At 45.5% G+C, this 12,433-nt stretch overlaps 1 protein-coding gene across 4 annotated transcripts; it reads left to right on the plus strand.

Moving 5' to 3' along the window:
* The first annotated feature begins 345 nt into the window (after positions 1 to 345).
* LOC125731358 (probable G protein-coupled receptor 85) lies at positions 346 to 12,225 on the plus strand. 4 transcript variants are annotated; one of them, XR_007391613.1, is made up of 4 exons: positions 346 to 2,797; positions 3,383 to 3,485; positions 3,997 to 5,539; positions 8,497 to 12,225. XR_007391613.1 is itself a non-coding variant. In XM_049005875.1 (3 exons), exon 3 carries the CDS (start codon positions 4,142 to 4,144, stop codon positions 5,270 to 5,272), a length of 1,131 nt encoding a protein of 376 aa, XP_048861832.1. In that variant the 5' UTR covers positions 346 to 2,797; positions 3,383 to 3,485; positions 3,997 to 4,141; the 3' UTR covers positions 5,273 to 6,657. The 4 variants fall into 4 exon arrangements, 2 of the variants coding, with proteins under 2 accessions (XP_048861832.1, XP_048861833.1); XR_007391612.1 differs by lacking the exon at positions 8,497 to 12,225 and adding an exon at positions 6,069 to 6,657; XM_049005875.1 differs by lacking the exon at positions 8,497 to 12,225 and having other exon boundaries at positions 3,997 to 6,657.
* The last annotated feature ends 208 nt before the right edge of the window (positions 12,226 to 12,433 follow it).

Raw genomic sequence — 12,433 nt, forward strand, 5'->3', positions numbered from 1 at the left:
TTAAATGTACTTCACAGAACAGGCCAATCGTCGGCTACATAACGAGCCAAAGCATTTGGGGAAAAACTGTAGTGATCCAAATGCATTTAAAGTTAATTAAATAGAAATTTATTTTCTATGTCATAGTGATAAAAAAAATCTAGTCCACTGAAAAAACATTAAAAAGTCTAAAGAAAAACGTATATACTTTAATAATATTTATTTACATTATGAATATTTATTTATTTATAATTGTTATATTAATAATAAAATGAAATTATAATAAATACATAATGAACTAATGAATTTAAGGAATAAATAATTCATCGAAATAATGAATGATAAAAATTTTCACTATTTGCGGTTTTTTATTCGTCTAGTGGGGGCAGTACAGCAAATAAATGATGTGGGTCCGATCGCTTCGCTAAAAGTCGTGGCGGAGAATGTTTTTTAATCATCTGGCACACCGTCCATAATAATCATCTGATCACTTCGTGGGACGACATGGCTTCTGCTCCAGCATCGCTCGGCTTAGACTAAGTGCTTCAGGTGTTTTTCTTCCCTTTCTTTACAATGCCGGGATGTCTGGAGATTCCGTCTTTCGTCTTGCGAAACGGGCACCGCTGTTCTCTCGCCGTACTCGGACGGCACGCACAGAGAAGGAGTTGTGGCTAGTGAAGCTGGTACGAGATGCTATGCTGGGAGCCCCGCAGCCGCAACATAAACGCCAATTGACCGCTGATCCTCTTTCCTCGACGCCCGCAGATGGCATCCGAAATGTGTCTGTCCTCCTGGAGAGGGTGAGGAACTGGTCCCCGGAAACAGCAGTGCCATACTAACGAGATGGACTTAATCAGGAAGATAGTAAAGAAGAAAATGTGAACAGATACAGCAATCTACTGAGGAAGTTAAAAAAAATCTTTAGAGCCCCCCCAGAGGAAGTGAAAAACATCGTGATCGAAGAAGAATGAGGCAGGGATCCGTGTCGTTTCTGCTCCTTTGGAGCATTATATAACAGTTGGGTTCTGGTCCAAATTTACAAGAAAATTGACTGTGCTTTTTTGGTTGTTTTTTTGTTGTTGTTGTTGCTGTTTTTCAGTTCGATCGCAGCTGGAAACGACATTCTGTGTCTCCAAAGTGTTTCGCTAAAGAAATAAGCCGTCCGGTTTGTTATTTCTAATTTAACCGGAGATGATTGAGGATGATGACAAAGACGGTCGGTTATTAATTGCCTTGCTTATCTGTGTGTATAGATATTGTACAAATGAAATGACTTTTTGTATAAATGCTAAAGCATCTTTAATTGGTCCTTTAGGCCTATTTAAACCTGTTATTGCTTAATTCATTTTATGAATGACTTTACTCCAATACGTTGGCTGCAGCAGCTGACAGTGTAAACAAGCTACTGTACTCTTAGAAACATGCCCCCGTTAAATATACTTATATGTATTGGCATTGCTCGGTTACAGACGGATAATCTTTAAATTCCGTCTTTCTGGTTAATTTTTTAAACACACACACACACACACACACACACACACACAGAGAGAGAGAGAGAGAGAGAGAGAGAGAGAGAGAGAGAGAGAGAATATATTTACAAATTTATAATATATTTATAGAATGTATTATAGAATTAAGCCTATAATCACTCATGTTGCTTGATGATTTAACAGCAGCTAAAATGCAAACAGGTAATGTCCACGTGCATGCAGCCACCCCCTCATACGGAACTAATAATCATACTGGACACGATGACAACACAGCTAGGGACGTAAAGTCTACTTTCCCAGTAAAACTGACAGTATGTATTGGTCAATGTTGGATATACACCAAAGGACGAGGTAGGCCTAAAAGATGAAGATGTCCATGACTTATTTTTAACCAACACAGAACGTTAACGAAGTAAGTAGCACTGACAAACGCCTCGTGAGCGGAAAAGACAGGTTACCGCTCAGAATAAAGCGGCCATGCAGACTATAACGCTTTTGCGATCCCTTACTGTGCCTGTCAGTCACACATCTTAGTCGTATGGCAGCAGGGCTGCTGCGTCAGTCCTCAGCTTTGCGTTTGGAAATATTTAGCTTTTACCCATATTCCCATGGGTGTCTTCCTGATACTCCCAGAATATATATTTTAATTGGGCTGGACACAATATTCCTCGTTATATAAAACTATGTGTATAAAAGGCACTCTCCTGTTATCTCCGTGACAGGCTTCGAGGCACTCTGACCCTAACTGGGAAAGCGATTGTTTAAAACAGATACATGGATGCCATGTATTACTAGTACAAAAAATATAAAGTGAATAAAACAGTTTCATCTAATTAACTCTAATAGGATCAATAACAAACAAAATCAATTATTTAGATTATCGTTGGTCCGCCTTTTGGCTCCAGTGAAGATCATGACAAATGCACTGGGAAAATGAAAACCAAAAAAATGCTCAATATACTAAAAAACGCGTGTACTTGGAGAAAACGGAGAGCACCTCTAAAACATAAAACACGAAGAGATATAGCAACATGGATTAATATGTGCAGCGTGGACGGGAAATAACTAATCAGGACCCTGGTGGCAATCCCGGATAAGGGGAGAAGAAGATGTAAAGTTCTGATGCTCAGCATCAAGCAGATGTTGCGCTGGCCAGACCAGACGCGGCTTGGATCACAAATAGGAGCAGTGCGCATGCGCGGTCCCTGCCGTTTACTGTATATGCGCCGAGGAAAAAAAGAACAGAAGCAACAAAACCAACCTTTTTACAGCAAAGTGGCTCGTGCTTTATAAATAACCTCCTGGGAAACAAAGAGCCATCTCAACAGGTACTGTGTAAATCGTGTCTTAAACGTCGCTTTTGCTCGGCCTCGCGTTTGAAATTTTGCATTAATTACCGATAATGCATAGCTAGCTTGGACTTATATATTGTTCTGCCCAGCTAATGGATGTGCCGTTCGCGGAATACCTGTAATCTAACGTTAACATTTAAATGGCATCATTGCAAAGGGTAGCATCGGTGGGCTACAACTAAAAACGAAATGAAAAACACCTTTGAATGATCTTTTTATTATGCATTCCTTTATTAAGAGCGGCTGTGCTTGCGCTGTATTAATATTCGAAATATAAATTCATACATATTAATCATCCTTCGTGTTTAACTGAAGAGTGAGTACTGTTTTTAGCCGAAGGGTGGTATACACGCATTGTTTAAAATGATATATCGCACGTCACGTAACGATCGTGCCTTTTTGCCTATAATTTGATGTTATTAAGATATTTTAAAGGCAGTCATTATAATTTAATACGCTTATTGGTGCAGCTTGCTCAGTGATTCGCCCAGCCCCTTCGTCCGCACTGTACATTATATTTAGCACTGTGAGTTTCATTCTTTTAAACCCCTTTTCCGTCAGAGGCATGTCTACTCTCAGTGACAAAGCGTCGCCGCTGTCTTGCTGCACGCCACCTCCATTAATTTACACCAAAAGCACGAAGAGTGACTGGGGCTCGCAGGAGGTTAGTTACCCTCCGGTTAGATGCGTGAATCCTGCAGGCTCCTTGGGTGTGATCGGCGGCTTTTCCTATTGCATATCTAACACGTTGTCCGTGCCTACCTTTTAAACATACTCAATTAACCTATAAAATAAACATGGATCAATGTAAAACCGCCGCTATCCTAACTGTCATTGTCTTTTTGTAAGATTTAATCGAGCGCTCGCCTTAGTTAAAAAGAAACGGTTATCGAAAGTGGCTCAGTTATTGTAATGGGGATTAAAATGGTCTCGACGAGCTGATCATACAAACGAGCGGCGCACCCGAAGGCAGTTGGTCCGCATTTACTGCACTCGATTTTATATGGGGTAGGCAAAGGAAGAAATAACTGTTGAGAAGGAAAAAACAAATAAGCACAAAAGAAGGAGAATCCTGGTTTGTTGTGCAGCTCCTTGTCACCTGCTGTGGTTTTGAGCGATGCTACTTAGGTGAATCTTTGCATGGAGATCCTGATGAGTGGAATGATATTTTTCAGGGATTTTAGTGTGATGAAACAAAGGAACAAAGGATGCTTTAGAAGAGCTGCTGTCTTCAAGTCTGGATTGTATTTCAAAGCACACCGATGGATCTATCCTCTTGCAGTACCTTTAGATCGTGATATGTGACTGACGGCATCGCTTATGATCCCTCTATCTATGGCGAACTATAGCCATGCAGGTGAGCACAGCATCTTGCAGAGTGTGTCTCCCCTCGCCACGTTCCTCAAACTGACCTCCCTAGGCTTCATCATCGGGGTTGGCGTGGTCGGCAACTTCCTGATCTCCATCCTGCTCATCAAAGACAAGAGTCTGCACAGGCCACCCTATTACTTTCTGCTGGACCTCTGTGCCTCTGACATCCTGCGCTCGGCGATCTGCTTCCCGTTCGTGTTCACCTCGGTGAAGAATGGCTCAGCGTGGACGTACGGCACGCTCACCTGCAAAGTGATCGCCTTCCTGGGGGTGCTCGCCTGCTTCCACACGGCCTTCATGCTCTTCTGCGTCAGCGTGACCCGCTATCTGGCCATCGCGCACCACCGCTTCTACACCAAGAGGCTGACCTTCTGGACCTGCTTGGCCGTCATCTGCATGGTGTGGACGCTCTCGGTGGCCATGGCCTTCCCGCCCGTGCTGGACGTGGGCACCTACTCCTTCATCCGGGAGGAGGACCAATGTACCTTCCAGCACCGCTCCTTCCGGGCCAACGACTCTCTGGGCTTCATGCTCCTCCTGGCCCTCATCCTTCTGGCCACCCAGCTCGTCTACCTCAAGCTCATCTTCTTCGTCCATGACCGGCGGAAGATGAAGCCCGTTCAGTTCGTGCCGGCCGTCAGCCAGAACTGGACCTTCCACGGACCCGGGGCCAGTGGGCAGGCAGCCGCCAACTGGCTGGCCGGCTTCGGTCGGGGTCCGACCCCGCCCACCCTGCTGGGGATCCGGCAGAACGCAAACCCGGCGGGCCGGCGCCGCCTGCTGGTCCTGGACGAGTTCAAGACGGAGAAGCGCATCAGCAGGATGTTTTACGTCATGACGTTCTTCTTTCTGACGCTGTGGGGACCCTACCTGGTGGCGTGCTACTGGAGGGTGTTTGCCCGGGCCCTGGCTGTGCCGGGGGGCTACCTGACGGCAGCCGTCTGGATGAGCTTCGCCCAGGCCGGTGTCAACCCCTTCATCTGCATTTTCTCCAATCGCGAGCTCAGGCGCTGTTTCAGCACCACGCTCCTGTACTGCAGGAAATCCCGGTTACCGAGGGAACCCTACTGTGTTATATGAAGGCTTGTTTCTGTGATTGATTCTCTGGGCAGTTTGGTCATACGCCTCCCCACCCAGTGCCCAGCAGAAGGGAAGGGAACTGTCCGTCAGTAGATTCGGAATGGGGAGTCCGGAGGCGCTTGGTGGATATTGTAAATGTTCAGGAATGGGATGTCCTACTGTGTTTGTTATGGTAATTTATTTGCTGTGGAAGCCTGTTTGAAGCCACAAAAGCAAAAATATAAAAACAAAACTCGAACTCTGGATGTTTGAAGATTATTCTGTGAGGTAAGGGTTTTGCAAAAAAAATAATAAAAAGTTGGGGGAGGGACTTAAGTGTATCCTTACCTCTGAGAAATGGAATTATTTTACATTTAAAAATTGCACTAAAGAAAATATATGAAATGTTTTGTTATTTTTTTGCTCAACCATGGCTTTTACAGACTAGAGGTAAGGTAAGGCAGCGGGTCACACCTTTCAAAGACTACACACTGAATGCTTTAGCTTACTGACGATTAGTTCGCTAAAGACAAGCTGAGTTTCACCCAGTGACCTTTGGTACTGAAGTCCACCTTTTCCACAGGTTAGAAAGTGATCTCAGTGTAAGTGATATTTTTCCGAGTGGGGGGTGGGTGGGTTAACAGTATCGTTGTGCTTTTTTGAATTGCAACTTAGGACTTATTTATTGTAGTTTTAATATTCATATGTCCTAGTTTTCCCACATTGTTATTTTTTGTCTACTGTTTTTACGATGATGATGATGATGATGATGATGGTGATTGGCTTACAAAACACACACCTTTTTTTTGGAGAACAGAGCCCAAATGAACAGCGAAGGAGCGTCGTCTGTCACCGTCACTTGTCACCGTGCCTGGCCTGCCCTGCTAATGTCCCTGCAGGAGAGCTCACCTTAATGGCTCTAATACAGCACCATCTATTTTATTGTGCTTAAGCTGCACGCTACCCCCAATTCCCACCAAACCCCCACACCCACACGGACCAGCGCCTTACCGCCGGTCCCGTTGTGGTCCGATCGTACAGCCACTGTGTAAGACCCTATTTCACACCAAGACCCAAGCCTTAGTTAGAAATACTGCACAATTTGTAAACCCAAGCTGAAGAAATGACACCTGCTGTATTGAAGGCACAGCGTCCCGATCATCTGTTCCCCACATTTGTTGTCTGGTTGATTCGGATCACGCTTTTGACTCCTGTGACCATTCTAGTCCCGACGAATGGGGATTTTCCTCTGTGTTGAGTAGCTGAAATGTCCGTTTGTGACTGTTTCATTTTGGAAGGTTTGGATGTGGCTTTAACCTGATTTGGGGGACTGCATTCTGCCAAACGTTACCTGTGTACACTGTTGCTTACATTTTGGAAATAAAATTTTACATTTTTCAAATTAATTTTATTTCCCCCCGTCTTCTTCGTGTGGGTGACCCCGGCACGTTTAGCGTTGGCCAATGGCATGTCCCGGGTGCCCCTTTTGTCGCCTGGTTGAATTCCCACAGGGAATCTTCTGTAGATCCTGTGATCCCATGTTCACCGACCTTGAGGGAATGATGCCGGGGTGTTATCGCTGTGGCGTGCTTTTATGGTGGATGTCAGTTAGGGCCATCTTCTTAAACAGGATGCAAAAATACAAAGCACATGTTCAGGTGGAGCACTGCATGTAAACGGCAGCCTAAGCGGCGGCACAGCGGGAGTGTGGTGGGGAAGCATTTGAACCTGGAGCTAGAAGGATCTGTTTCGCAAGGCATTCTGGGAAGGCCATTATGATTGCGCCTTTGTGGTTTGGTTGTTTCACTTCTTACAGAACTTTGTGAAAGGGTAGAAGTGTAAATTATGCACGTTGTGTTAGATAAAAGCACCTGAATAAGGAAAAGGAAGCGGACGATGGTTTTATTCTTCAAGGTGGTGTTAGTCATAGTGCCTCTAAGTTATAGGCGTGAATCTGCAAGCTTGGCTTCACAAGAAATTACCTGAAAGTCTCTGAATGTCACACAAGTGCTTAATGTCTGCTTTAGGCCACCGTATCATGTAAAGTAGGCGGGCAGGTGCAGGACAGCGTTTGATGGACAGAGAGTTAGGGGCGACTTGTTCGCAGGTCTGGGGAGCCTCATTGGAAATGATAAAGGGCACCCCCCGTTCTTTTGCCTGGGAAGTGAACTCGGCACCACGTTTCTCTTAATGTCAGGTCGTCGATGTGACCACGAGCCGAATGATACCTGGCAAACTCCTTAGTCTCTTGTCCTCCGTCCTCAGTCTCTGAAGCCTTGACCGGCATTTATGAATGAGTGGGATGGATGCTCCATGTTGGACACATATGAGGCTGGTAATTAGGGAGTCTGGTTCCAGGGCCGGAACCTCTGTATCTGTGATCAGAAACTTGTCGCTATTGAGTGGGCCTCACTATGTCTGTCGACTGTCACATGTCTGCGGAGCACTGAGCAAGGCTCCTACCCCCCCGCCTCCTGGGCACCATCGGTGGCTGCCTTTCACTGAGACCCCCAAGCTTACTCTCGTCTGTGTGTGTCTCATGGAGAGTGGGGGGGGGGGGGGCATAGGCAGAAGGAGAATTTCCCCACAAGGCTAGAGAAAGTGTCATCCTGTCCTAACGGGCTCCTACTCATCTGTGGAGGCGTGTGGTTCGGTGATACTGGGCACCTGTTTCCACTGGTACCTGTGATCGGCTCCTGTTCTGAAACGAAAGACATGCTGGACTGTGGCTGGAGGCTTAACAGTCATTTGCTTCTTTTATTTATGCTGTTTCTGTGTTTTGTTTGCCTCCGCACTCCACTGGATTGGTGTTTACCTCTTGATAAGATGCAGCATCATTTGCTGGAAAACACAGCTGTTATTTGCATATCTTGCCGCTCCTATTAATAAGCGCCTTTTACCGAATGCCTTACTGCACTAATGAGGCATGACGGGGCAACGGTGAGGTCACACGGTGCCAGGATGAAACAGCACGCATGTGGGCTTCCTTCTTCGAGGCTGTATTGTGTTGCATAGTTTGCTTTTAAGTGAGTAGGAACGTGCAGAGGACAAATCCTCTTTAGTAAAATTCCATTACTTATACACGTCTGTCTCTGCTGCTGCTGCAGAAATGGCAGGAATCTTCTTTTTTGTTATTAATGGCGAGTTAATTGCACCACCAGGGCGTATTTAAAGTAGCATTTGCTGCTATTTAGACAGTGGGATGTGGAAAAATAAATAGCGTCTGTTGTTTGCTATCGTTTCAGTTTCTGTGTGCCTGCGTGTGCTCGACAGTTTGCGGTCCCCGTGGGCAGCCTTGTAGCCGGAGAGCGGGCGGCCGCTTCATGCCTGCGAGGAAAGGGATGCTGCTGATCGGGGTCCTCTGTGCTTTAGGGAGCTCTGAGGAGGACTTGCATCATAGCTACACATCCATCTCTGCACGCCATCTCAGCCACTCGACATTCATGTTAGTTTAAAGGTTTCCCAGGTAATGGCAGAGGTGATTGGCTGGCAGCTGACCCCCATCACATGGCCTTCCAGGGAGAAGCCTATTGGGTCTCAACCCTGAACCCCTTTGATTAAGTGCCGCCTGCATTCAGCTCTTATCGATCGTTCTGTTTTGGAGCGGCGAAGCCGAGGATGTGTTTTGTTGTTTTTGTCTGCTGTTGAAATTTGGAATCAGCACCCAAGTGGCTAAATAATAAGAAGCAATGCCTTTGTTACAAAAAATAAATAACTGCAGAATAATGTTTTTGTTTCAGTGTCAGATCTGGAAATACTGTGTTCTGTAGAAGTGAAAAAAAAAATGTTTCAGGCGGAGGAAACCGCAACAGAGTGCCAAATCTCCAATCCAAGAGATATTTCTGTTTCCTCAGATATGCTGCCACGATGGTCTCATACAGTCATTCTGTAATCAGGGTACAAAAAACATGGGTCCCTGTTAAAAGGTTCATCTCCCCTCCACTCATTAGTAAATATGTCTGTGAGCAGTGCCGTGTCATGTCCCTAATGTCCGCTGCAGGGCGCGCTGCCTGCATTCTGCCAGCGAGGAGCCAGCTGCCCTGCGTGACCGCATGGCTTAGTGCTTGGACTGATTGTAAAAGGTGCAAATATCAAATGATCTAGGATTTTGTAAGGTGGGAACATAACAGGAGCTGTAATTCATACACAGGTGCCAACCTTATCATTAGCCAATGATATGTTTTGAATTGGTGAGTGATAGGGGCAGGGGCATTGCAGGAACCAATCAGCTTTCAGCTGGGGCCCGTGTCCCTGTGGTTCTACCCCTGGCGGTTATGTTACATATGATTAGCTGGAGCTGCATAGGGTGTGAACACTGTTTATCATCAGGTGGGTAAAGGCCCATTACTACCTGTATTTAAGGTGAACTTACTGCCCCCTAATGGAGGACCAAAGTAGTGCAAACATACACCACACGCCACTCAGAGTGAGGGGACAACCGTTTCCCCATCCCCCACCAGTGTGCCAAGATGGTGCCACTGGTGGCTGCCTGGCGCATGGGGTCAGCTCAGTGGTGCCATTAGAGCTCCACACGGCAGGTATCAGGTCCATGGCAACATGCCCATATGAGGGGGGGCGCGGCATAGCGTCACACCCCGCGGGGGGGGTGTGCCCCCCCCCCGAGCTGGAAAAGACTGGAATATGCGTCACATTTACTGGGAGTCAAGAGGCAGTGGGGGCGTTTTCCTTAGGGAGGGAGGAGAGGAGGCCGGCTCAGGTGACTGCTGGGTGTGGAGTCCGTGTCTGTACCCCTGGACACTCACAGCTCACCATTTAGTGACCACTGTTTAAGTCTAATGTTAAATATTAAAAACTGAACGCAGTTACTTAGCGCCAATACATAAATATGCCCCATTTTCTAAAAATGTGAACAAAAAAGTAGCATGATAATATTCAACAGAAGAATACATTTAATTTTATTTGTTTAGCAAATGCTTTTGTGCAAAATACTTATCTGACAAAGAATGTAAATAAAAGCATTTTCCCCCCAAAAATCATGATTTTAACAATAATTGTACAAAACGAATCATCCCTAAATGAACAGGAGACACAACTGAAGGAGGATTCCCCTAATTCTGCGCTAAAAGACTGAATGTTGCAGGTGTACTTTACAATAGCGTTTTCTAAAGCTATTTTGTGTATATTTTGTGTTAATTTAAAATTACAATCCATTTAAATTGAACTGAAATGATGGTTCTTATTTCAGAAGTATGTTCATAATCTGAAAACATTCAACTGTATTTGAAGATGCTACGTTTCAGACTGAGGATAATGCTGCTAGGCTTCCGGAAGCCTTGAGATTCTCCAGCCAGCTAAATAAGGGACTAAGCCACCTTCATTCTTTCGCCGCTTGACAAACACGCCCTGCCCCATTTTTAATCTCGCTGTGACTTGCCTTATTTTAACGGCTGTTTGTATCAATGAGAGTACGGCCGCTCATTTTGTATTTGCCGCTGTTTTTTTCGCCCGGCTCCGCAGCATCTCACCGTCCTTTCATGCACATCTCATTACATCTTTACATCTTTGGTATGTTAATGAAAATGGATCAGAGGCAATGTGCCTCAACAGAAACTAATTAATTATCTCTAGATTGCCCCACGACAGAGCAGCGCGGTTCCTCCTGGACGCTTGCTGCCAGCCCCTCTGCCGGGAGCTCGAGCCAAAACACGCCCCCCGGAGGGCGGCCGCTGTGTGACGATGCTAAGGTGAAATGCACCCACCTCAGAACCTGGCTGGCAAGCGCAAAGGCGTTTGATTGTTTAAATGCACATTATTGTGTCTCAACACACAAAAATGTATCTTCATTATTCTGTCATTATGGTCTCAATTCATGGTGAACGTTAATATTTTTTTCTTTCCTGTCTTTGAAGTCTTTGAAAACCAAAAGATTTAATATCCACTTTACGAATGGATGCTCTTGCCGTTTCAAATGCTGGCCACCAGCTCACCTTATTAACTTCATTAGTAAGTGATAGCCCTCTGCCTCGCTGCCCCCTCCGGGACTTATTGCATCCCCACCTATCTCAACATCCCAAAAACAGACAACACGGAATGCGAAATAAGAGCGCGAGCAGACATGCAAACACGAATATGCGGCTGTAGCTGCACGCATATTCATATATGCAAACAAACCCATAACACACATAAGGATTAAAGGGAGACTCGCTCTCCTCACGGTTGGATGAAGTCATTTTTTTGCAAAATACCAAACTGATTAATGCAGGCTTCAATTAGGTTTAATGAGGAGTCATTATGCTCCCAGCTCAGATTTATTTTAATCTTATACTTCCATGTGACTTGTTAATTACATGATGCTAATCTACATTTTATTTTTTGCTTTCATTCAGTTTGCTGTGCTCACGTCAAGTAAATGAAGGTTTCAATTAGATAAAGCCAATTCATTTCTCCTGACCTTTCAATATGCTGTTATTTTGAATAATCCCCTCCATTCATCCATCCATTTTCTGTAATTGCTTGTATATTTATGATTGCATGGGGTGCTCCATTCCTGTAGACTACAGGTGCAAGGTAGGAAACAACCCAGGATGGGGCGGCAGCCAATCACACGGCACACTCTGTCTTGCCCCGCTTCTGTCACTCCTGTTCTCTGTGATGAGCCACGCCTGTTAATTATTTGTTTTGCCTCTCAGCTCAGCTCTTGTGTGACTCACTCCAGCTGCCTCTTATGTACTCCCTCGTCAGTGGTGTTATAAAGTGCCTCCCAGGCTTATGCTTCCCAGTCCAGTCATTGATGTCATCCCTGGCATATTAGCTGTTGTTGCTCCTGCCTGTTATCCGCTCCCTTTGTGTTTCCTGTCCTTTGGTTTTTTTGATCCCTTGTGATCCTTTAGTTTTGCCCCTCCTCCCAAATAAATCCCTGTTCGGTTTTGCCCTGTATCTTGCTCCTGTGTCTTTCCTCCAGCTATGTTTCATGGGACATTCACACACCATTCACTCGTACAAGCACACCTACAGGCTATCTGGTACTTACAATTAACCTCAGCATGTTTTTGGGTTGCGGGGGGAAAGCAGAGTACCTGGAGGAAAACCCACGACAAACCCTGGTCCCAGAGGTGTGAGGTGACAGTGCTGACCAATGTACCACTGTACCGCCCCACTACTCCCCTCCTCCTTAAAGCCATTTTTATGTTGTTATATAAGTATAACAAGCAAGGGAGATGC

This window comes from Brienomyrus brachyistius, chromosome 1, assembly GCF_023856365.1.
Source record: "Brienomyrus brachyistius isolate T26 chromosome 1, BBRACH_0.4, whole genome shotgun sequence".
Classification (NCBI taxonomy): Eukaryota; Metazoa; Chordata; class Actinopteri; order Osteoglossiformes; family Mormyridae; genus Brienomyrus; species Brienomyrus brachyistius.

Bases quoted from the DNA above. Each gene is read 5' to 3' on its own strand.
- LOC125731358 (XM_049005875.1), top strand. From the start codon at position 4,142: ATGATCCCTCTATCTATGGCGAACTATAGCCATGCAGGTGAGCACAGC.